At 42.2% G+C, this 27,439-nt stretch overlaps 1 protein-coding gene across 1 annotated transcript in view; it reads right to left on the reverse strand.

Moving 5' to 3' along the window:
• Positions 1-1,000: 1,000 nt before the first annotated feature.
• Positions 1,001-27,439, reverse strand: part of LOC142652590 (collagen alpha-4(VI) chain-like) — a 142,682-nt gene continuing 116,243 nt past the window's right edge. The window contains exon 43 of the mRNA XM_075828245.1: positions 1,001-1,294. Within this exon, the coding sequence (XP_075684360.1) occupies positions 1,128-1,294 (167 nt within the window). The 3' untranslated portion in view covers positions 1,001-1,127. The remainder of the gene's footprint in view (positions 1,295-27,439) is intronic.

Raw genomic sequence — 27,439 nt, forward strand, 5'->3', positions numbered from 1 at the left:
TCCTTCTCCCTCCATTAATGTCTTCACATCCCAAGTTAACAATAATATATGGTGCTAAACCCTAAACTACTCTAGACCACCATCTATAATGAATATCACCATTAACCATGTCAGACCACCAGAGATAATGGGTATTACCCACTAAACCACTATAAAGGCCTTTTGACACTTACTGATTTTCCTAACGATTAGTTCGTTTCTGAGCAATTGTAATGATATTTGGCCAGTGTGAAGGAAGAAGATCAAATAAACAATAAAGCTATAGTTTATTGTTAAACTTCATTGATTGTGCTGCTGTAAAAAAGGTTCATTATCAGTGGCAGGATCGGGCATGCTGCCCAGTGCCGACTCTTGTTAGAGAACAAGGATGCTACTCCCGTTCATCAGATCCTCAGCCACAAATTTTCAAGCTACCAATTGTTCATCAGTGGTTTGAGAAATCATTGTGCGTAAACAGGCCATAAGACAGACAGCAGTATTACAGGAATAACTCATAACACAGCCTATGATAAAATGTGTAATGTGGTGCATGAAGAAATTTGGCATAGTATGTATAATTTGGGAACATCACTTAGTCTTCACCATGGGCACCAAAATGCTTTTAAACCCCCTTTAACAAATCCTGTGTTTTCTCCTGTAACAGATCTGTCAAAAGGAACAAGATGGATAATAACAGATCTGATGTATTCATTATGGATCATTTTAATACAGAAACCATATGACCGATGTAATCGGAGCCTAAAATTGTTTTCAAATTTATGCATTACACATTTCCACTATAGATTTCCTTTAAGCATCACATTGCCGTACTATAAAATGCCTGGTCTAAAATAAATGATCCTTCTGTAGACACCGAACAGGCGAGTATAGCTTTGAGATATAAAAACAAAAAGTTCAGTTTAAAGTGACTCAACATTTAACTTCCAATTTTATATCTTTAAATAAAAAAACTTACACACAAATGTTTAGCTTTAAATTTTACAACTGTATTTTGGCACATGTAGCATAAAGATTTTACTTTTTAAATCAGTTTATTGGCAGTATTAATGTAGGATATCTTCAAATTCTGAAAGTAATTGCTTATTTCTTGTCTGCACCAATGTGCACAGAGATCTGCTGAAGCCACCTTAAGATAAACATGCGGCCTCACACTCCTCTTGAATTTCAAATCGATTTTTATTTCCTCCGCAGCCTCCATACCAGAACTGAATACACTCATTCTGGTCTGAGTTGTACCACCAGTTAAGAACATAATCCTGACAGCCTCCTTCTTCTTGCTTCAATGTGCAGATATCTGAAATAAAAAAAATGTTCCATATAGTAAAATATTCTATCACTATTTAAGGTGGATCATAGTGAAATACCGTAGGAGCAGTGGTTTAATAGTTTTAGGCTATATTCACATGAAAAAAAATGGCCATTAAAAACTGATCAACTGCGTCGGCAAGGCTCTGGTCGGGGATTCCGCTCCTGGAGGTTCCCATGTATAGACAGTGATGTCAAGGGCTTTCCCAAGACAGGAGTTCGCGGCCAGAGAGCTTGCAATGGTCTGGCAGAGGACTACATAATTGAAAGCCCTGACATCACTGTATAATGAAACGTATATGGACAGTGGCGTCTAGTGCTTCCCCGGGCTCAGAGCTTAAAGTAGCGCTGTGCCCGGGGAGTCCTCTTGTAAGGTCCGGAATCAGTTTTTAACGTGCGTCACAAGGACTGATTCCTGAAAAACAGCAGATAAAAACGGATCCATCAACTTCGAAGGGGGCCGCCGGCCTGTTAAAACAGACAAAAATAGAACATGTTCTATTTTTTGACTGCCAGTATTCGTGGGCCTTTAAAAAAGACAACAAAAAAAACGTCCGGTTGAACTCCAATGTTCTGAAAACGGCTGTGTGACATTTTATTATGAACTATTGGTTTTAAAGCTACATTCGTAGCAACAAATGTGATGATTGGACAAGAAATCAGGTTTGCAGCTATCAAATAACAAGTTTACCTTTAACCCGTTAGTGACTGCCAATACGCCTTTTCACGGCGGCCACTAAAGGGCTTTATTCTGATGCATAAGCCTTTTACGGCGCTGCATCAGAATAAATAAATAGAGCAGGAAGCCGTTAAATGTCCCTGCTCTCAGCTACCAGAGGTAGCTGAGGGCTGGGGGCATCCCTGCTCAAACAGGGGAGATCGATATAAGTATCGATCTCACCCGTTTAACCCCTTATCAGTGGCGTAGCTATAGGGGTCGCAGTTGCGACCGGACCCCAAAGCCAGCCCGGGAGACGGACCCCGACACATCCGCTATTGATGGCCTATCCTGAGAATAGGCCATCAATGTTTAGGGACTGGACAAGTCCCTTAAGCCTACGATGTGGCAGGCTTAGAGGGCCCATGAGACAGGATCACAGATTGTGTGATGCTGTTTGCTGGGCCCTGTATCTAAGCCAATCACATGATAGGCTTAGATACATGGCCCATGTGTGATCCTGTCTGATGGGCCCTGTATTACTATATGAGATTACTGTCTGCTGGACCCTGTATCTAAGCCTACCTTGTAGTAGGCTTAGATACAGGGTCCCACAGATAGCATCACACATGGGCCCTGTATCTTAGCCTAACACGTGTTACTAATCGTTTTTTGTGTTTTCTTACTTGTTCGGTCGTTGGACTACGTTGGATTCCAGGACTACTCCGATGACGGCTTTTTTTTATTATCAATAAAATGGTTAATGAGGGTCGTGTGTTTTTTTTTAATTTCAATAAGATATATCGTTTTTATTAAACTTTATTACTACCGCCTTAGTAATGGCCGCCGGCTGATTGACAGCGTCCATTGCCAAGGCGGGGCTTAGTGCTGGGAAGAGCCGGGTACTATCCAATACTTGACCATCTGTATAGATGGTCGGGCAATGGGGTGGCAGCAGGCTGGTATTAACAGGCTTGGAAAGGTCAGATACAGTGGCCCTTCCTACCCTGGTAATGCTGCCTGCTGCTGCTTTATTGTATCTGGCTGGTTATGAAAAATGGGGGGGACCCCACGTTATTTAAAAAAAATAAAATAAAAAATAATTCGAAAGAACGATGTGGGGTCCCCCCAAATTTTCATAACCAGCCAGATACAACACAGCAGCAGCAGGCAGCATTACCAGGGTGGTAGGTGCCACTGTTTTTGCCCTTCCCCAGCCTAATACTACCAGCCTGCGGCCGCCCCGGTGCCTAACAATCACTACAGATGGTCGGGTACTGGTTCGTACCCGACTCTTCCCAGTACCCCTGGTGGCGGTGGGTACCAGGGTAATAATAGGGTTTAGTGTTAGCCTCTGCACCTGCTAACATTAAGCCCCGCCTTATTAAAGAAGGTTGTCAATCAGCCAGCGGCCATTACTAAGGCGGTAATAATAAAGTTTAAAAATATACAAGCACATAGAAAAAATATTTTATTGAAATAAAAACACACAACCCCCATTAACCATTTTATTGAGAATAAAAAAACGCTGTCATTGAAGTAGTCCTCGAATCTGAAATAGTCCAACAACCGAACTGTAAAAAAACACAAATACACAAAAATAACTAGTAACACATAAAGAAGCAAAACAATTATTATTCTTACCTTTCCTGGGTCCAGCGCTGGAGCCGCAATGTCAGCGAGCTGAGTCCTATATCTAATCCTATCATGTGTGATACTGTCTGCTGAGCCACTGTATCTAATCCTCTCATGTGTGATACTGCCTGCTGAGCTGCTGTATCTAATCCTATCATGTGTGATACTGTCTGCTGAGCTGCTGTATCTACTCCAATCATGTGTGATACTGTCTGCTGAGCCACTGTATCTAATCCTATCATGTGTGATACTGTCTGCTGAGCTGTGTATCTAATCCCATCATGTGTGAAACTGTCTGCTGGGCCTTATATCTAATCATATCATGTGTGATAATGTCTGCTGAGCCACTGTATCTAATCCTATCATGTGTGATACTGTCTGCTGAGCTGTGTATCTAATTCTATCATGTGTGATACTGTCTTCTGAGCCAATGTATCTAATCCTATCCATAGTTTATAGGGTCGTAGTGCTATAGATATGCTATGCTATCTCCTACACACACACACATTTTTTTTGGGCGGACACATATGTATTGGGGCTATTTCCCCTGAAATTTTAAGCCCCCGGCTGCTAGTTCTGCATTGTTGGGTCACTTACTAGACCCAGCGATGCAACTGAAAGCTGCGGACCGTCGGCCATGAGAAGTTTGCGGGGGGGGGGGGCCCAATATGAACTTTTGCATCAGGGTCCATGAGCCTTTAGCTACGCCCCTGCCTCAGATGCGGCGCTCAATAGCGAGCGCCTCATCTGAGTGGTTTTGGAGAGAGGGAGGGAGCTCCCTCTCATCCCACTGACACCCGTTGATGAGTGTCTGTGTCTCTCCGATGACAGCCAGGGGCCTAATAAAGGCCCCCAGGTCTGCCTGCAGTGAATGCCTGCTCGGTCATGCCGGAGGCATGTCCTAGCAGATGTCTGTCCGTTTTAAACGGACAGGCAGTAATACACTGCAATACAAAAGTATTGCAGTGTATTATCATAGCGATCGGAGGATCGCATATTAAAGTCCCCTAGTGGGACTAGTAAAAGAGTAAAAATAAAAGTTTAATAAAGTTAATAAAAGAAAATGTGGAAAAAAAAATTAAAAACCCACTTTTTCCCCTTGCAAACTGCTTTACTATTAAAAAAAACAAAATAAAGCAGAAAAGCTACACATATTTGGTATCGCTGCGTCCGTAACAACTCCGACTATAAAGCTATTACATTACTTAACCCGCACTGTGAACGCCATAAAAAATAAAATACAATAGAAAAATTGCTGTTTTCTGTGAAGCCTGACTTTAAAGAAATTTGATAAAAAGTGATCAAAAAGTCGCTTCTACTCTAAAATGGTACCAATAAAAACTACAAGTCGTCCCGCAAAAAAAAGCCCTCATACAACTGCATCGGCGGAACAATAAAAAAGTTATGGCTCTTCAAATATGGAGACACAAAAACAAATAATTTGGAAAAAAAAGTGTTTTTGCTGTGTAAAAGTAGTAAAACATACAAAATCTATACAAATTTGGTATTGTGGCAATCGTAACAACCGGCTGAATAAAGTTATTGTATTATTTATACCACAATAATAAACAAAAAAAAGGACAATCATGGGTGGCTTTATGGGCATACTGTATGTCTGCTCTAGAAAATCTCTTAAAGATAATCACTTGTGGATGTCTGCTCTCATTGGTTGGTTGTAATATGAATAGGCATAATGTTAAGATTGGAAGTTAGGGGATGCAGCAAGCCTCCTAGTCTTACTGTGGGATATTAAAAGTGGTGGGCAAGGGTAGGCATAGAAATTCACGGTTCAGGAGGCGGGTGACACAAACATCAACAAATTATGAGGATGGGTGCAGAATCCTACACTTCCTTGTCTTAAAAGGTGAGCTAAAGAGATGATTTTGCACTTGTAACCCATAGTATGCCACCATTTTATTAGCCCAGGCAAAAAAATCACCAATGACTCAGGTTTAGTCTCCGACTACAGCTCATGCAGTGGTAGTTAGCATAGTAGTCTCCAATCAATGATTACATACACCTATATAGCAAAGAATATATAGTTGTTCTACAATCAGCCAATTTAAAAATATATAATTTTCACTAATATAAATGTATTTCAGGTAAAATGTTTGTGTTTATTTGCTTTGAAAGAGCTGTGGTGTTTATGCGACTTTCCTAATTGAATGGGCCTAAACCCCTAGGCACTTTGACCCACATTTACTAACATTGGCGTCTTTTAGTTTCTTAAGTAAAGGAGGTAGTTGGAGGAATTTCCACAAAATGTATTAAAAGTGTGATGGATGGTACATTTGCTTATATTCTCTGTATTAAATTACATTATGAATTATCAAGCAGGATGCCGGATCATGCACAGGGTTGCCAACCATCCGTAAATTTACGGACAGTCCGCAAAAATGGGTGTTTTTTTCTGCCGTCCGTAGCGTCTGACAGAAAAAAAGCACGGTCCAGGATTTTTCTGCAGTCTCCCGGAACTTTGCACTGCGCATGTGCCAAAATGTACATGTACATTCACAGTGCAAAAGAATAGTAGGCTGCAGCCAGGCGCATATTTTCAGATTGTGCGGATTCTGAAAATATGCAGGCCGGCCGCTGCCAAGAGTGGACCAATCCAGTCACCTGACATGAGGTCAGGTGAATTGGGTCAGGTCACTGGACTGGTCCAGTCCTGTGCCGTCACCAACACCAGTCAAAAGTGATCCTCCACCACTTTGCTTTGCCGGATGACCTCCCCCTCCTCCTGACGGTGAGTCATGTCAGGCAGAGCGGAGAGTGTTAGCAGTAGGCTACCGCTCTCCACTCTGTTTGCACTAAGTACAAGGGAAGGGGGCGCTATCTAGAAGGGAGGGCTGTGTGTGGCTATCTACACGGGGCGGCTGTGTGTGGCTATCTACAAGGGGGGCTGTGTGTGGCTAACTACAAGGGAGGGCTGTGTGTGGCTAACTACAAGGGGGGGGCTGTGTGTGGCTAACTACAAGGGGGGCTGTGTGTGATGTTATCTGCAGGGGGCACGATTACTGATGGGGCACTTTTATAGTGTTGAGTACTGAAGGATCATTATTACCATCTGGGGCACTGTACATTACGAGTTTGTTTAGAGGATGGGGTAAAGGTGGAGAGGACGCTGGAAAAGTGAGAAACCAACATGTCTGTGTATCAAATTCTGCAGAGACGTGTCGTGGCTGGAATAAGTCGTCACAGTGGTCTGGACCGGATGGAGAAAAAAAGGGAAAGTGGATGGCCCTAATCAGAGAAAACATCCCCAAAGTTAGCGGGGGAAAGCTACAAGCGGAGCTGTGATTGGTGAGTCACTATTAACACACTTCACAGTGCATAGGCAATGATTTTGTAATGTGTCTGTGAAAATTTTTGTCTGTACGTGAATTTTAGCTCCGTTGTCCAGAAATTTCTGAAGTGGAGGTTGGCCACCCTGATTATGCAGAGATTACATTTCTATTCCACCTGCAATGACTTTCTTCCCTATTTTAGAAATATATTATCTTTGAATGTTTCTTCTGTAACCTTGTAGCAGTCTGGCTGAACGCCCAGAAACAAAGTTATCACATTCCTTATTAATTTGTCTCCTATCGTAATATTCACATTCATATGTGAATATAACGCCTCCACACTCCCCATTTAGAAGAACGAGCTATTGTATTCTTGCCAAATAGAACAGGTGCAAGTCTGACGTAAGCATCTAATGAAATTATAATATTACATTTGAAATGTATTGTATGTCTGTGATTGACTCAATATGAAATATTCTCATTGTATGTTATTGACTGAATCAGAGTTATTGTCACATTGCCTCTGATTGGTTAACCTCAAGCCTACACACCTTTTGAATGATATTATTGTAATTGTTTGATCAATGAACTTCAGAGGAGTATTTTTGAGCATACAAGCAATGTCTGTGTTTCTTACTTCTCTCCAATATATATCGACATAATCTATGATTTGGAGATGGATAAATTTGTGAGTGTCTGTTGGCACACTTGTCTAAAATTTCAGTCTAATATATTTTGAGCTTTGACTTCCTCAACAAAAGGCACACGCTTATTAATATATTCGGCGCATTTTCACCAGTCTAATAGTGAGGAATGATAGATTTGCATAGATTTGCTCCAAATTTTGGATAGTTTTCTCCTCTTCTACATAAATCAATCTGGGGTAAACTATATCTCCTTTGCACACCACACCACCTTTTATTGTCACTTTCCAAATTTAGCGAGTAACGAGAACAGTTGCAAATTTTACTGTTAAAATGTCACAAGTCATCAATTGTGACATTTTAGTGGCGCAGTTTCGCCAAAGCATGCTGTTGTTAACTGCCATTCACACTGGTAAAAAGACAAGACTTTTTCTATGCCAGGGTCTGTATGAAATAGAGATGACACTTTTTTTTCTCATTTTGTCACTTTTTCAAATTTTTTACATCCAGGCCAAGCAGTAAGTCACACTCACTTTACACTCCACTTATACTAACTGACATACATGTGGCGCTACCTCACCATCTGGGTCACGTGACTACGCCACATAGTATGGGTAAGATACTAACTAACCACTCCTGAGACTCTGCATGTGTTTACCTAGTCCCCCACCTCTTACAAATGCACTTTGGTTATTTAACGACCATTTATTTGTGTTAACATAAGAGGCGTTTTTTTTACTTTGATAGGGTTTATGACGCATGTAGATCAACAGTGCTTGTCTTTTGCTCTGGCAACAGAGACCATACAAATAACTTATACTGTATACATTACATTTGTGTACTGCATTACAATGTGGCTATATTGTTGTATATAAAGTTGGTCCAGATACAGACTCTATTTTTAGATTCTCTGTAGTTCTTAAATGTATTAAATACATTTTCTACTTTTTGCTAAATTGTAGTAGCTGACTCCTTTTTTCTCTAGTATAATATAACTGACATACATGGCATATATGGCTCTAAATTCAGGCACACTTGATAATAAAAATATAATATAATATAATGATAGATTACATAGTGTTTTGGAGAGAAATGCTAAAAAAATATATATTTTAAAAAGGTGCAAATACATTAAGAAATGTGGGCCTTTGTTTCTATAGGCTTCTAAGATATAAATCTGGCACAGCATCTCAAACCTTTCAGTCAGCCGGGAATGAACTGTACTGAAGAATGTTAGTCAACCACATTTTCAATAATGTGATGCTTGTTTAACAGTATTTTTGTTTCAATAAGTAAGGACATGTTTGCTACTAAACAAGGAAATAGAAAACAGAACCCTGCTTGCAATTAAATGTGGTGACACCAAGCACATAATGTTACAGAAAAGGCTATGCAGAGCACAAGTGCTTGAGACACATGTTTTATATTTTAGAGCATATGAAAAGCATAAAATACAACGAAGATCATGAACAGAACATACAACAACCAATAAAAAAACAAACCAACAACCTTGTTTATGGCAGGTGTATATTGTAAAAACGCCAATGTAAAATCTGTGCCAAATACACTGACCCATCTTCCCCTGCAACAATACTTTCTGAAAACACTTCAAATTTGATTTGAAATGGTTGTTCGAGATTAGAAAAACGGGTCAGCTTTTCTTTTCCAAAAACAGCGCCACTCTTGTCCATGTACTGTGACTGATATTGTAGCCAGGTCTCATTTACTGGTTCTTGAGAAAAAAAAGAAAACAGGCTTTTTCCTTATCTCATACAACACATTAAAAAATTATTTTAAGGGGGGATTTCCGGAAGTATTTAAGCTTTATGCTAATGAGTTTCTTAATGGGCAACTGGGCATGTTTTACTTTTTGACCAAGTGGGCGTTGTGGAGAGAAGTGTATGACGCTGACCAATCAGCGTCATACACTTCTCCCCATTCATTTACACAGCACATAGCGATCTAGCTAGATCACTATGTGCAGCCACATACACACACACACATTAACGTTACTCAAGTGTCCTGACAGTGAATATGCATTACCTCCAGCCAGGACGTGATGTCTATTCAGAATCCTGACACTTCGCTAACGTTTGTGTGAGATTTACAGCAAGGCAAGCGGAATCGAGCGAGATTACGCTGTAAACTGTCATTTAAAACGAGATTACGCTTGCCTTGCTGTAAATCTCACACAAACTTTACCGAAGTGTTAGGATTCTGAATAGACATTATGTCCTGGCTGGAGGTAATATATATTCACTGTCAGGACACTTCAGTAACGTTAGTGTGTGTGTATGTGACAGCACGTAGCGTATCAAGTTAAGATTACTATGTGCCGTGTAAATGAATGGGGAGAAGTGTATGATGCTGATTGGTCAGCGTCATGCACTTCTCTCCACAACGCCCACTTGGTCCAAAAATAAAACACGCCCAGTTGTACATTAAGAAACTCATTAGCATAACGCCGTCAAAAATTATCGTTTTCTAAATAAAAAACACTGCTGTAATCTACATTACAGCGCCGATCACATTATGTACAAGATAGGGCACTTATAATGTTGTGACAAAGCCTCTTTAAAGTTGCATTGAGACTGGTACAGATTTTACATCGAAGAACTCTCGTTGGATCTTTTTTCAACTTTTGACACTATGGATTTGAAGAGGTGACTGAGGGGAGTAGATTAAGCACAGAGATAAATGTGTTCTTTAATGCATCCCCCACTCCTCATGCTAGGTACTGTACAGAATATGTTTTGGAACTGAACAAACTCTTACATTCCATGTCTATAAATACATTTATTATGATGTTTTTGAAGAATATATACTTTTGCAACCATCCCTTTTATTGCTCCAATGCATCTAAAATAAGAAATTAAGCAACTTTGCAAATAGTCTTTATCAAAAATACTCTTCCATTTTGTGTATGCAGTTCAGATGCAGGCTTATGTGTCTCCATGGTTACAGACTACAAACATAGACTTTGTAGTCTGACTTGCAGTTATGTGATTCATACTCAGTTTCAACTGCCTCCTCCTCTACTGTCTGTATGTTAGCAAGAAGTAGGGAGGGGAGTATCATGTGAGAGCAGGATCAAACACACTATAGTCTATAATCATGGAGACACATTATATGTATAGTAGCTCTATAGACAAAACGTGAGGATATTTTTAATACCTTAGTAACCAGACTACTTTAGGCCTTAATGACCAAGCTATTTATTTTTATTTTTTCCATCCTTGCATTCAAAGAGCTATTGTAATGATGGGGGTAGGGAAACAGACAAGTGAGCCCTAATCTACCCGCCACTCAGTCCCTGCCTACTTGCAACGACCCGCCCTAGGCGACGGGGTACAACTGGGCGACGATCCCTACGCTCAGTAAGTGCACGACAGACAAACAGACAAGGGTACACAAAGCTAAGGGAAATAGGGCAGTTGCCCACGGCAACACCGTGAGCCACAAGAGTGGTGAACGAGCCGAGTCAAACCAGGAGTGTACGAGGTACCAAACGCAGAGCAGGAGAGTAGTCAGTAAGCCAGGGTCAGTATGAAGCAGGGTCAAATAGTTCAGAAGCTGCAGCAGGGCCAGGAAACCACACGAGAAGAATCACAAGCAAGGAGGAACAGGAAAGGCAGGTATAAATAGACATAGGGCGGGAGCTAGCGGAAGATGGAGTCAGTCTCACAGACATAGAAGCAGGTGCAGACTGATTACCTATGGGCGTATACACAGAAGCTGTGCCTGGCAGATCCTTTACAGTACCCCCCCTTTTATGAGGGGCCACCGGACCCTTTCTAGGTGGACCTGGTTTATTGGGGAAACGAAGGTGGAACTTCCTGACCAATACCCCAGTGTGAACATCCCGGGCGGGTACCCAAGTCCTCTCCTCAGGCCCGTATCCTCTCCAATGGACCAGGTACTGGAGGGAGCCTTGGACCATCTTGCTATCCACAATCTTGGCCACCTCGAATTCCACCCCCTCAGGGGTGAGAACGGGGACAGGAGGTTTCCTCGAGGGAGCCAAGGACGGGGAGCAGCGTTTAAGGAGGGAGGCATGAAACACGTCGTGTATTCGAAAAGATGGGGGCAACTCCAGTCGGAAGGAGACAGGATTGAGGACTTCAATCACCTTATACGGCCCTATAAACTGGGGAGCAAAAACTTCTTGGACGGGACCTTAAGGCGCAAGTTCTTAGACGATAACCAGACCAGATCCCCGACCATAAACAAGGGGTTAGCAGAACGTCTTCTATCTGCCTGAGTTTTTTGTATGCTCTGGGACGCCTCTAGGTTCTTCTGAACCTGGGCCCAGACTGTGCACAGTTCCCGATGAACGACCTCTACCTCGGGATTGTTGGAACTACCAGGTGAAACGGAGGAGAATCGTGGATTAAACCCAAAATTACAGAAAAAGGGGGAGACCCCTGACGAGTTACTGACCCGGTTATTAAGGGAAAATTCGGCGAGGGGAATGAATGAGACCCAATCATATTGACAGTCAGAGATAAAACACCTTAAATATTGTTCTAGAGACTGATTAGTCCTCTCGGTTTGGCCATTAGTTTCAGGATGGAAGGCAGAGGAGAAGGACAGATCAATCTCCAACTTTTTACAGAAGGCTCTCCAAAACAATGAAACAAATTGTACCCCTCTGTCCGAAACAATATTGACAGGGACCCCATGGAGACGCAGGATGTGTTTGACAAACAAGGTAGCTAACGTCTTAGCATTGGGTAGTTTCTTGAGGGGCACAAAGTGGCACATCTTACTGAAGCGGTCTACTACAACCCACACCACCGACTTGCCTTGAGATGGAGGCAAATCGGTGATAAAATCCATGGATATATGGGTCCAAGGTCCCTGAGGAATGGGCAAAGAACGTAGTAAGCCCGTTGGTCGGGACCTGGGAGTCTTGGACCTAGCACAAACCTCACAAGCGGCGACGTAGGCCTTAGCGTCTTTAGGCAACCCAGGCCACCAATAGTTTCTGGCAATGAGGTGCTTGGTACCCAGGATGCCTGGATGGCCAGATAGTGCAGAGTCATGATTTTCCCTAAGTACCCTTAGCCGGAATTGCAGGGGAACAAACAGCTTGTTCTCAGGAAGGTTCCCGGGAGCTGAACCTTGATCAGCCGCAATTTCAGAGACTAAATCAGAATCAATAGAAGAAATGATTATACCTGGAGGCAAAATACAAGCAGGATCTTCCTCCGAAGGAGGGCTGGCCATGAAGCTACGCGACAGTGCATCAGCCTTAATATTTTTAGACCCAGCCCTATAGGTAACCAAAAAGTTGAATCTGGTAAAAAATAGCGCCCATCGAGCTTGTCTCGTGTTTAGCCTCCGGGTAGATTCTAGGAAAACCAGATTCTTGTGGTCGGTAAGGACCGTTACCCGGTGCCTAGCCCCCTCCAGGAAGTGGCGCCACTCTTCAAATGCCCATTTAATGGCTAAGAGTTCGCGGTTGCCAATATCATAGTTACTCTCAGTGGGCAAAAACTTCCTGGAGAAGTAGGCACAGGGACGGAGATGGGTGAGGGACCTGGTACCCTGGGACAAGACAGCTCCCACTCCCACCTCGAATGCGTCAACCTCCACGATAAATGGCTCCATTTGGTTGGGCTGAACCAGCACCAGGGCCGAGATAAAGCACTTCTTAAGGACCTCAAAAGCCTGGACAGACTCAGGAGGCCAGTGGAGGAGATCAGCACCTTTGCGAGTGAGGTCCGTAAGAGGCTTAGCGATGACAGAGAAGTTAGCAATAAATCTCCTGTAATAATTAGCGAACCCCAAGAAACACTGTAACGCCTTCAGGGAGGCAGGTTGGACCCATTCCGCCACAGCCTGGACCTTGGCGGGGTCCATGCGGAATTCATGAGGAGTGAGGATTTGACCCAAAAATGGTATCTCCTGCACCCCAAACACACATTTTTCGGTCTTCGCAAACAGTTTGTTTTCCCAAAGGACCTGGAGCACCTTCCTGACATGCTCAATGTGGGAGGACCAGTCCTTGGAAAACACAAGTATGTCATCAAGGTATACTACAAGAAATACCCCCAGGTAATCTCTTAAAATCTCATTTATGAAATTCTGGAAGACCGCGGGAGCATTACACAACCCAAAGGGTATGACGAGGTATTCTAAATGACTTTCGGGCGTGTTAAACGCAGTCTTCCACTCATCCCCCTCTTTGATGCGGATAAGGTTATACGCCCCCCGTAGATCAAACTTAGAGAACCATTGGGCCCCCTGAACCTGATTAAAGAGATCAGGAATCAAAGGAAGGGGATACTGGTTCCTTACAGTGACCTTATTCAAGTTACGGTAGTCAATGCATGGCCTAAGACCACCATCCTTCTTCCCTACGAAGAAGAAGCCAGCACCTACCGGAGAAGTAGAGGGGCGAATGTAACCCTTGGCCAGGCATTCCTGGATATACTCTCTCATGGCTTCACGTTCGGGACAAGAGAGATTAAATATCCTACCCTTAGGGAGCTTAGCTCCTGGTACCAAATCGATAGCGCAATCGTATTCTCTATGAGGAGGTAACACTTCAGAGGCCTCCTTAGAGAAAACACCAGCGAAGTCCTGAACAAACTCAGGTAGCGTGTTCACCTCCTCAGGGGGAGAAATAGAATTAACAGAAAAACATGACGTCAAGCATTCATTACCCCATTTGGTAAGCTCCCCAGTATTCCAGTCAAACGTGGGATTATGCAACTGCAACCAGGGAAGGCCTAAAACCAAATCGGACGATAATCCCTGCATCAACAGTACAGAGCACTGCTCCAAATGCATGGAGCCAACAAGGATTTCAAAAACAGGGGTATGCTGTGTAAAATAACCATTAGCAAGAGGAGTGGAGTCGATACCCACTACCGGGACAGGTTTAGGCAAATCAATCAAAGGCATAGCTAGAGACATAGCAAATTCCACAGACATGATATTAGCAGAAGACCCTGAATCCACGAAGGCACTGCCGGTAGCAGACCTACCACCAAAAGAGACCTGAAAGGGAAGCAAGATTTTATTACGTTTCATATTTACGGGAAATACCTGTGCGCCCAAGTGACCTCCCCGATGATCACTTAGGCGCGGAAGTTTTCCGGCTGCTTATTCTTACACCTAGGACAGGTGTTCACTTGATGCTTGTCATCCCCACAATAGAAGCAGAGACCATTCTTCCTGCGGAACTCTCTACGTTGTCGGGGGGACACGGAGGCCCCGAGTTGAATAGGTACCTCCGAGTCTTCCGTGGAAGAGCGAAGCAACAGGACCTCGGGAGGCATCATGGGGGAGTCAGAGGGGAAAACACAAAACCGTTCAAGTTGTCGTTCCCTGGGTCGTCGGTCAAGTCGTACCGCTAAAGCCATAACCTGGTCTAGGGAGTCAGAAGAGGGATAGCTAACTAGCAGGTCTTTCAGGGCGTTCGACAGACCCAACCTAAACTGGCACCTTAAGGCAGGGTCATTCCACCGAGAAGCTACGCACCACTTCCTAAAGTCAGAACAATACTCCTCAACAGGTCTCTTACCCTGACGTAAGGTCACCAGCTGACTCTCGGCAAAGACAGTCCTGTCAGTCTCGTCATAAATGAGTCAGAGAGCAGAAAAGAAAAGATCAACGGAGGAAAGTTCAGGGGCGTCAGGAGCCAAGGAGAAGGCCCATTCTTGGGGCCCTTCCTGGAGCCGGGACATAATTATACCCACTCGCTGGCTCTCAGAACCTGAGGAGTGAGGCTTTAAGCGAAAGTAGAGCCTACAACTCTCCCGAAAGGAGAGAAAAGTCCTCCGGTCCCCTGAGAACCGGTCAGGCAACTTGAGGTGGGGTTCAAGAGGTGAGGTAAGGGACACTACCGTGGTAGCGTCAGGCTGGTTGACCCTCTGAGCCAGGGCCTGGACCTGTAGGGAGAGACCCTGCATTTGCTGAGCCAGGGTCTCAAGGGGGTCCATAGTAGTGTGAGGGACCAGGGTAGCCTAGGTACATGGCTTGTGATTATGTAATGATGGGGGTAGGGAAACAGACAAGTGAGCCCTAATCTACCCGCCACTCAGTCCCTGCTTACTTGCAACGACCCTCCCTAGGCGACGGGGTACAACTGGGCGACGGTCCCTACGCTCAGTAAGTGCACGACAGACAAACAGACAAGGGTACACAAAGCTAAGGGAAATGGGGCAGTTGCCCACGGCAACACCGTGAGCAACAAGAGTGGTGAACGAGCCGAGTCAAACCAGGAGTGTACGAGGTACCAAACGCAGAGCAGGAGAGTAGTCAGTAAGCCAGGGTCAGTATGAAGCAGGGTCAAATAGTTCAGAAGCTGCAGCAGGGCCAGGAAACCACACGAGAAGAATCACAAGAAAGGAGGAACAGGAAAGGCAGGTATAAATAGACATAGGGCGGGAGCTAGCTCCGTCTGGCCAGGCTGTGATAGGCTCTCCCACTCCTAAGCCTGCCATCCTGAGTGGTGGAAGATGGAGTCAGTCTCACAGACATAGAAGCAGGTGCAGACTGATTACCTATGGGCGTATACACAGAAGCTGTGCCTGGCAGATCCTTTACAGCTATAACTTTTTTATTTTTTCGTCGACATAGCTGCATGAGGACTTGTTTTTTTGCAGGACAAGTTGTATATTTTAATAGCACCATTTTAGGGTACATATAATTTATTAACTTTACTGCTACTGTGTTGTTATTATTAACATACGCTTGTAGCAATACCAAATGTATATATAGGTTTTTTATGTTTTACTACTTTTTCACAATAAAAACTCTTATTTTTCAAAATTATTAGTTTTTGTGTCACCATATTCTAAGGGCCTGTTCACATCGGCGTTGCTCTTCCGTTGAGGGGTTCCGTCGGAAGTTTCTGTCAGGTTAACCTCTCAATGGAAAGGCAAACGGAAACCTTAGTTTCCGTTTCCCTTACCATTGATTTCAATGGTGACGGAAACGTTGTTAGTGGATTCCGTTGGTCACCATTGTGACAAGGTTCCGTTGTTTTGATGGATCAATAGCGCAGTCGATTGCGCCATTGGTGCCATCAGAATAACTAAACCCTGTCACAACCATGTCATTTCCGTTTGCCTTTCCGTTGGAGGTTAACCTGACGGAAACCTCCAACGGAACCCCTCAACGGAAGGGCAGCGCTGATGTGAACAGACCCTAAGAGACATAATTCTTAAATTTTTCTGCCGATGTAGCTCTATAAGGGCTTATTTTTATAAGACGACATGTAGTTTTTATTGGTACCATTTTGGAGTGCCTAGGAATTTTTTTTGCTATTTATTGCATTTTTTGAAAGGCAGGATGAACAGAAAACAGCATTTCTGGCAACGTTTTTTATTTTATTTTTTACAGCGTTCACCATGTGGGCTAAATAACATAATAGTTTAATAGTTTGGGTCGTTACAGATGAGGGAATGCACATTATGTATAGCCCTTTACATTTTTTTTGTTTTCTTCATAATAAAGAATTTTGTAGGGAGAAAAGTGGGGTTTTCATTATTTTTCCCTCTAAAACCACTTAGATGCCAAAGTCGCTATTTCGATCCCGTCTACTAGAGCAGGTGTCTGGCTGTTTTTAGACAGACCAACACCTGCTCTAGCTGGCACGGGTCACCCGTGCCAGGCTTATGTCACAGCGCTGCCTGTAGCTAAAGATCTCTTAATGACAGCCATGAAAAGGCGTATGGGCGGCCATTAAGTTGTTAATCAATACTATTCGCAAAGTTGCTTTATTTAACTTTTTTCCATTTAGGATGCCTTTGAGCTATGACAAGAATTGTAACAAAAGTATACATGTATCTTTTAAACATTGTGGTTTTATTTTGGGATAGAGCTTATTTTAAAACTGCTTTTGGAAACCAGGGAGCAAACACATATAAGGAATATGAAAACTTCCATACGTTGTCATTCAGCTTTCCCAACCCCCTAAATTACAAATGGGCCTTATTATGCATTGATATAGCCCCTCTATTATAGGGACATTGAAGGGTTTATGTACATGGCCGTGTAATATGGCATTACTGTTTATAGCACAGAGGCGTAGATAGGTTCTCCTGCACCTGGGGCAAAGAGTCAGATTGGCACTCCCAAACTTATTTCCAGAAATCTCCTTCCCCCTAACCATGTTTTCTTTCTCTACCAATCAATGACATATCATTTTTTTTCACAATTTTTTTAATTTAACTCGAGCATAAAACCGTTTCTACATTTTACAAGTGATCTAGTTATATAATGTAGTTAACATAAAAATAAATTAAAAGAAAATTAATTAAAGATGCCACACACAGCCCCCTGTAGATAGATCCACACACAGCCCCCCTTGCAGTTAACTCCACACAGCCCCCGTTGTAGATAGTGCCACACAGCCCCCCCTTGTAGATAGTGTCACACACATCCCCCCCTTGTAAATAGCGCTACACACCCCCCTTTATTATAGCGCTACAGACAGCCCCTCTCTTGTAGATAGCATCACACACAGCCCCTATTGTAGAAAGCACCACACACAGCCCCCTGTTGTAGATAGCGCCACGCACAGACTCCCTTGTAGATAGCTCCACACAGCCCCTCCTTGTAGATAGCTCCACACAGCCCCCTCTGTAGATAGTGCGACACACAGCCCCTCTCTTGTAGATAGCACCACACACAGCCCCTCTCTTGTAGATAGCACCATACACAGCCCCCCCTTGTAGATAGGTCCAAAGCCCCCCTTGTAGATAGTGCCACACACAGCCCCCTTTGTAGATAGTGCCACACACAGCTCTCTTTGTAGATAGTGCCGCAAACAGCCCCCATTGTAGATAGCGCCACACAGACCCCTTGTAGATAGCTTCACACAGCCCTACTTGTAGATAGCGCCATACAGTAAACAGAGCGGAGAGCGGTAGCCTACCGCTACCATTCTCCGCTCTGCCTAACGTGACTCACTGGAGGAGCCGAGAAGGACGTGCGGCGCAGACAGCGGTAGAGTTCCTTCTGACTAGGGTCGGTGACAGCCCGGGAGTGGACCAGTCCAGTTACCTGACCTTAGTCACCTGACCTCATGTCACTGATGTGAGGTCAGGTGACTGGACTGGTCCACTCCCGGGCCATCACAGACCACAGTCAGAACGCTGCCGCATGTACTCCTGGCTCTTCCTAACGCTGTTCGCTGCTGCAGGTGTCCGACATACAGGGCACCTATCAGCAGCGATCAGCTGCTCTGCGGCACCCCCCCTTCCCTACCACCTAGTTGTGCCCGGGGCACATCGGGCCCCGTCAGCACCCCTATCAAGATTGTGTATAATACTTTGGTTTTAATTTGTGTTTTTAGTTTGTTAGGATTGTTTGTCCTAATTACAAAGGGCATATAAGGACATAAACCCTTAGGAGATTTGACTTTCAGGACAAGTGACAACTCCTGGGCAAGCTGAAATGGGAGTCATATAAGTTGTCACCCAGCTACAAAGCTTTTGAAGGTGTATCTCATAAAAAGAATTGGTAATATAATCGTACATATCTATCTATATGTTTCTAGGATAACTGAAATGTAGATATTGGAAATAAAGAGACAATGGAAATAGATATCTGGACTGCCTGACAGTAATCCCCTTGAAGAACACTGCTGTCAGCCTCTCTAAAGTCTAAAATGACAATACTCCTAGAAGATTCATGTAAACTTAAAAAAAAGAAACTGTAATATTGAACTATGCTCTGATATGTGTGTGTGTATGTATATATATATATATATATATATATATATATTTAAATATAAACTCAATTATGATAAGATAATACATTTTCTATGCTAAGGAGAACTTGAGAATCATCAAGAGTCAGATTTATGTTTGCTCATTAGATCAATGGTGAAAAGTAGTGAAAATCAAGAACTTTTCCATAATCTTAAATCTTCATAATCTTGAATCTAGGATGCCATGAGACCTGAATATTTCTCAAATTATGAATTCAGCTGTTTATTCATTAATGAACACTTAATTAGTCAGAATACTATGACTTATCTTTTAAGAATTATCCACAACATAGATAATATTCATTCCTTTGGAATAAAGAAAATTAACCACTAAATCCAGACATTGGACTTCACATGTGAGATGGGAATGGGATAGGGAGTACTTGGATCAGGTGAAATAAAAGAGGAACATGTACTGTAATACTCATTTATATTGTCCTAAAGTAAAGATATTATTGAACTTTACAATAAGGTAATAAATAATCTTTCTGAGAATGCTATCATTTAATAATTTATGAGTTTGTATTTTGCATATGTGTGTGTGTGTGTGTGTGTGTGTGTATATATGCACACACTGTTCAGCCATAACTTCAAAACCATCTAGCTAATAATCTATGTTCCCCTTGTACTGCCAAAACTGCTCTGACCCATCGAGGCACGAAATCCACAAGACCTCTGAAGGTGTCCTGTGGTATCTGGCACCAAGTCGTTATTAGAAGTTTCTAATTCCAGTAAGTTGTGAGGTGGGGGTCTTCATAGATCAGACTTGTTTTTCCAGAATATCCCACAGATGCTTAACCAGATTGACATCTGTGGAATTTGGTGGCCAAGTCAACTCCTTGAACCCTTAGTCATGTTCCTCAAACCATTCCTGAACAATTTTTGCAGAGTGGCAGAGCACGTTATTCTGCTGAAAAAGGCCACTGCCATTAGGAAACACTGTTGCCTTGAAGGGGTGTACTTGATCTGCAACAATGTTTTGGTAGGTGGCGCATGTCATAATAACATCCACATGAATGCCAGGACCCAAGGTATCCCAGCAGAACATTGCTCAGAGAATCACACTGCCTCCACCGGCTTGTCTTCTTGCCATAGTGCATCCTGGTGCCATGTCTTCCCCATGTAAGCAACGAATACGCACCCGGGCCATCCACATGGTGTAAAGGGAAACATGATTTATCAGACCAGGCCACCTTCTTCTATTGCTCCATGCTACAGTTATGATGCTCAAGTACCATTGTAGATTCTTTTGGCGATGAACATGGGTGAGTATGGGTACTCTAAGCGGTCTGCAGCTGCAAAGTCTTAAACGCAGCAAGCTGTGATGCGCTGTGTGTTCTGACACCTTTCTATCATAGCCAGGGTTACCTTTTTAAGCAATTTGTGCTACAGTAGTTCATCTGTGGGATCGGACCAGATGAGCTACACTTCGCACCCAACACCCATTGATGAGCCTTGGGAGCCTATGACCCTGATGCCAGTTAAACGGTTGTCTTTCCTTAGACCACTTTGGTAGGTACTAACCACTGCATACGGTAAACACCCTGCAAGACCAGACATTTTTGGAGATGCTCTAACCCAGGGGTCTCAAACATGCGGCAACCGGGCGGAATGCAGCCCCTGAGGCCGTCATCTGCAGCCCGCAGGGCACCGTAGCTCCCTCGGGAGAGGAGAGAGCAGGCCGAAGGAGGAATGCATTGAAGCTCCTTCATGACGTCATGATGGAGCACGGTCCGTTGGTGGTAGGTGAGCAATGGCCTCACATAACCTTGTAGATGCAACCCCCTACTGTAGATATCGCCCCAAACACACCCCCCCTGTAGATATCGCTACATTTCCCCCGGCCATACCTCCCAACCATCCCAGATTCAGCGGGACAGTCACAGATTCCGGGCTGTGTCCTGCCTTCCTGGGCGGCGGATGTATGTCCCGCTGTCAACTGTCCTCAGGATCAGGGGCGTAGCTAGGGGGGGGCAGGCGGGGCATGTGCCCCGGGCACAACTTAGAGGGGGCACCAGTGCCACCTCCTCCTGCACTATAATTGTACCTGTGTCACAAGGACACAGGTACAATTAGAAGCAATGAATGACCGGGCATGTTCCGTGCCCGGCCATTCAGCGCCTTTCCACAAGTGAAGCGACTGGTGCCTTTTGTACCAGTAAAGCTTCTGTCGATGAAAGGCGCTGATTAACAGGGAAAGTCATCCTGCCCAGCCAATCAGCGCCTTTCATAGACGCTGCGTTCAACCCCCAGGAGACCTGCGCAGAAGAGAGCAGGTCTCCATGGCTGCCGGATGACGTGGGAGCGGGATTAAGGTGAGTTTGAATATATATGTATATATTTTTAATTGTAATAAAAGTGTGTGGCTGTATCTACGGGGGGGACTTTGTCTACGGGGGGACTTTATCTACAGGGGGGACTTTGTCGACACGGGGGGGCCTTTATCTACAAGGGGGACTTTATCTACAGGGGGGACTTTATCTACAGGGGGGGACTTTGTCGACACGGGGGGGCCTTTATCTACAAGGGGGACTTTATCTACAGGGGGGACTTTATCTACAGGGGGGACTTTGTCTACACGGGGGGGCTTTATCTACGGGGGGACTTTATCTACGGGGGGCCTTTATCTACGGGGGGACTTTATCTACACAGGGGGGCTTTATCTACGGGGGGGGAACTTTGTCTACACGGGGGGGCTTTATCTACGGAGGGAGGACTTTGTCTACACAGGGGGGCTTTATCTACGGGGGACTTTATCTACGGGGGGTGTCTATCTACAGGGGGGGCTATATACTGGGATGGGCTATCTATGGAGCACCATATACAGGGGTGGGCTATAGCTACAGGGGGGCTATATAGTATATAGCCCCCATGTAGATATAGCCCACCCTTGTAGATATAACCCACCCCTGTAGATATAGCCCACCCCTGTATATAGTCCCCCTGTAAATATAGTCCACCCCTGTATATAGTATCCCACAAATAGCTCCACCTATAGTACTCCACAGAAATCCCACCCCTGTATATAGCCCCCCTGTACATATAGTCCACCCCTGTATATAGTGCTCCACAGATAGCCCACCCCTGTATATAGTATATACAGGGGTGGGCTATCTGTGGAGCACTATATACAGGGGTGGACTATCTAGTGGAGCACTATATACAGGGGTGGACTATATGTACAGGGGGGCTATATACAGGGGTGGGCTATCTGTGAAACACTATATACAGGGGTGGACTATATGTGGAGCACTATATACAGGGGTGGACTATATGTGGAGCACTATATACAGGGGTGGGCTATATCTACAGGGGGGCTACATACAGGGTTGGGCTATCTGTGGAGCACTATATACAGGGGTAGGCTATATCTACAGGGGGGCTATATACAGGGATGGGCTATATCTACATGGGGGCTATATACAGGGGTGGGCTATCTGTGGAGCACTATATACAGGGCTGGGCTATATCTACAGGGGGCTATATACAGGGGTGGGCTATCTGTAGAGCACTATATACAGGGGTGGGCTATATCTACAGGGGGCTATATACAGGGTTGGGCTATACGTGGAGCACTATATACAGGGCTGGGCTATATCTACACGGGGCTATATACAGGCGTGGGCTATCTGCAGAGCACTATAGGGGGAGTTATTTGTGGGACACTATATACAGGGGTGGGCTATATGGGGGCACTATCTACAGGGGCTCTATGGCAGGCACTATCTACAGGGGGCTCTATGGCAGGCACTATCTACAGGGGGCACAGTGTGTGTGTGGGACACGGTGTATGGTGCTATTATAATTAGAGGTGCAATGTATGACGCTATTATATTTAGGTGCGTAGTGTGTGGTATAATGAGAACTTTATCTTTATTTATAGGTGCAGAAATGTTGGAAAATTGAGAAGCTGAAGACACGTGAGCGGCAAACTGCAGAAAATGGTCTGTGACCGGGAGAAGTCATCATAGAGGTCTGGACCGGATGGAGAAAAAGAACTTGAATCTGAGACGTCACCGGTGAGTCACCTAATGTAAATGTTCATTCTGTCTCTAATCAGTAATGTAGTCACTATATGATCTGCAGCGAGATGGTAGTATGATTGTTAGGATTTATTTTTGTGAAACAGCATCTCCCAGCATATCCTTATCATTGTTCGGGCCATGCTGGGAGCTGTAGTTTTACGCCATACATACCTATACGGAAGGGGTTGCACTAAATTGAGCTGTATTTGTGCTGGTGCTGTATATATGTACTGAGCTTGGTTCTGGTGTTGTGTATAGAACCATATTGCTTGTAAAATTTACAAATGTTTTTATGCTCACGTTACATAAAAAGAAATGTGGAAAATAAATGACACGTCAATTGGTGGAGAAAACAAACACGGCGAGGGGGAAGGAGATGTCGGGAAAGAGGTTGGGGGGCGCCAAACTGAATCTTTGCCCCGGGTGCTGGAGAACCTTGATATGCCTCTGCTCAGGATGCAGATACGATTGAACCCAATGCTGAAGCAAGGAATCTTCAGCTCCCTGCTTCAGCATCAGTTCAGAGCGGAAGAGCAGAAGGAGCTCCTCTGCTCACCAAATACTGCGCTACTTTAAGCTCTGTGCCTGGGGAAGCCCTTGACGTCACTGTCCATATATGGACAGTGACGTCAGTGGCTACTCCTGGAGCAGAATCCCCGGCCTATGCTCTGACTGGGGATACCATTCCTAGAGGGAGTTCCAATGGCACTATCTACAGGGGACAGGGGGTAGCGTTATCTACAGGGGGTGGCACCATTTACAGGGGTGGCATTATCTACATAGGGCAGTGTGGCATTATCTACAGAGGGCAGTGTGGCATTATCTACAGAAGGCAGTGTGGCACTATCTACAGAGGGCACTGTAGCATTATCTAGGAGGGGTGTGGCATTATCTACGGGGGATGTGGCAGTTTTTACAGAGGGTACTGTGGCAGTGTCTACAGAGGGCACTGCGGCAGTCTCTACAGAGGGCACTGTGGCATTATCTACGGGGGTGGCAGTATCTACAGAGGGCACTGTGGCATATCTTCAGAGGGCACTGTGGAAATATCTGCAGAGGGCACTGTGGCACTATCTAAGAAGGGGCTGCCAAATCTTGACATTCTTGGGTGTGCCAAACGCTGCCACCTGAGCCACCAGACTGCACTTAGCGACACTGAAACTGGAAAACTGGATTGTTAAAATAAGCACATAGAGTAAATTCCCAAATTTCTGGTAAATTTAAACCTGGCGCTATTATTATAGTAATGTAATATTGTTATAATAATGTAGTATTTTTACAGTAATTTAGTATTGTTGTAGTAATGTAGTATTGTAATAGTAATGTAGTATTGTTATAGTAATGTAGTATTATTATTATTATCATGGTAATGTAGTATTATAGTAATGTAGTATTGTTATAGTAATGTAGTATTGTTATAGTAATGTAGTATTATTATAGTAATGTAGTATTGTTATAGTAATATAGTATTATTATGGTAATGTAGTATTATAGTAATGTAGTAGTATTATAGTAATGTAGTATTGTTATAGTAATGTAGTAGTATTATAGTAATGTAGTATTGTTATAGTAATGTAGTAGTATTATAGTAATGTAGTATTGTTATAGTAATGTAGTAGTGTTATAGTAATGTAGTATTATAGTAATGTAGTAGTATTATAGTAATGTATTATTATAGTAATGTAGTATTATAGTAATGTAGTAGTATTATAGTAATGTAGTAGTGTTATAGTAATGTAGTATTATAGTAATGTAGTATTATAGTAATGTATTATAGTAATGTAGTATTATAGTAATGTAGTAGTGTTATAGTAATGTAGTATTATAGTAACGTAGTAGTATTATAGTAAGGCTATGTTCACACGGAGTATTTTGCAGGAGGAATATCTGCCTCAAAATTCAGTTTGGAACTTTGAAGCAGATTTTCCTCTCCCTGCACGCCGATTTTCAATGGGAGGCGTTCAATGGGAGGGTAATGTAGTATTATAGTAATGTAGTAGTATTATAGTAATGTAGTATTGTTATAGTAATGTAGTAGTATTATAGTAATGTAGTATTGTTATAGTAATGTAGTAGTATTATAGTAATGTAGTATTGTTATAGTAATGTAGTAGTGTTATAGTAATGTAGTATTATAGTAATGTAGTAGTATTATAGTAATGTATTATTATAGTAATGTAGTATTATAGTAATGTAGTAGTATTATAGTAATGTAGTAGTGTTATAGTAATGTAGTATTATAGTAATGTAGTATTATAGTAATGTATTATAGTAATGTAGTATTATAGTAATGTAGTAGTGTTATAGTAATGTAGTATTATAGTAACGTAGTAGTATTATAGTAAGGCTATGTTCACACGGAGTATTTTGCAGGAGGAATATCTGCCTCAAAATTCAGTTTGGAACTTTGAAGCAGATTTTCCTCTCCCTGCACGCCGATTTTCAATGGGAGGCGTTCAATGGGAGGCGTTTTCGGGCCGTTTTTGCTGAGTTTTGCAACGCGGTTTCTGCGTCAAAAAACTCGGCAAAATACTCCGTGTGAACATAGCCTTATGTAGTATTATAGTAATGTAGCAGAGTTAAAGTAATGTAGCAGTGTTATAGTAATGTAATGTATTATTATAGTAATGTATTATAGTAATGTAGTATTATAGTAATGTAGTAGTATTATAGTAATGTAGTAGTGTTATAGTAATGTAGTATTATAGTAACGTAGTAGTATTATAGTAATGTAGTATTATAGTAATGTAGCAGAGTTAAAGTAATTTACTAGTGTTCTAGTAATGTAGTAGTGTTCTAGTAATGTAGTATTATAGTAATGTATTATTATAGTAATGTAGTATTATAGTAATGTATTATTATAGTAATGTAGTATTATAGTAATGTAGTAGTATTATAGTAATGTAGTAGTGTTATAGTAATGTAGTAGTGTTATAGTAATGTAGTATTATAGTAACGTAGTAGTATTATAGTAACGTAGTAGTGTTATAGTAATGTAGTAGAGTTAAAGTAATGTAGTAGTGTTATAGTAATGTAGTATTATAGTAATGTATTATTATAGTAATGTAGTATTATAGTAATGTAGTATTATAGTAATGTATTATTATAATAATGTAGTATTATAGTAATGTAGTAGTATTATAGTAATGTATTATTATAGTAACGTCGTAGTATTATAGTAATGTAGTAGTGTTATAGTAATGTAGTATTATAGTACTGTAGTAAAGTTAAAGTAATGTATTATTATAGTAAGGTAGTATTATAGTAATGTAGTAGTATTATAGTAATGTAGTAGTGTTATAGTAATGTAGTAGTGTTATAGCAACATAGTAGTATTATAGTAATGTAGTAGTGTTATAGTAATGTAGTATTATAGTAATGTAGTAGAGTTAAAATAATGTAGTAGTGTTATAGTAATGTAGTATTATAGTAATGTATTATTATAGTAATGTAGTATTATAGTAATGTAGTAGTATTATAGTAATGTAGTAGTGTTATAGTAATGTAGTATTATAGTAACGTAGTAGTATTATAGTAACGTAGTAGTGTTATAGTAATGTAGTAGAGTTAAAGTAATGTAGTAGTGTTATAGTAATGTAGTATTATAGTAATGTAGTAGAGCTAAAGTAATGTAGTAGTGTTATAGTAATGTAGTATTATAGTAATGTAGTAGTATAGTAATGTAGTAGTGTTATAGTAATGTGGTAGAGTTAAAGTAATGTAGTAGTATAGTAATGTAGTAGTGTTATAGTAATGTGGTAGAGTTAAAGTAATGTAGTATTATAGTAATGTATTATTATAGTAATGTAGTATTGTAGTAATGTATTATTATAGTAATGTAGTATTATAGTAATGTAGTAGTATTATAGTAATGTAATAGTGTTATAGTAATGTAGTATTATAGTAACGTAGTAGTATTATAGTAATGTAGTAGAGTTAAAGTAATGTAGTAGTGTTATAGTAATGTAGTAGTGTTATAGTATTGTAGTATTATAGTAATGTAGTGTTGTAGTAATGTAGTATTATTATAGTAATGTAGTAGTGTTATAGTATTGTAGTATTATAGTAATGGAGTATTATAGTAATGTAGTATTAATATAGTAATGTAGTATTAATATAGTAATTTAGTATTATAGTAATGTAGTAGTTTTATA

Source organism: Rhinoderma darwinii, chromosome 5 (assembly GCF_050947455.1).
Source record: "Rhinoderma darwinii isolate aRhiDar2 chromosome 5, aRhiDar2.hap1, whole genome shotgun sequence".
NCBI classification, from domain to species: domain Eukaryota; kingdom Metazoa; phylum Chordata; class Amphibia; order Anura; family Rhinodermatidae; genus Rhinoderma; species Rhinoderma darwinii.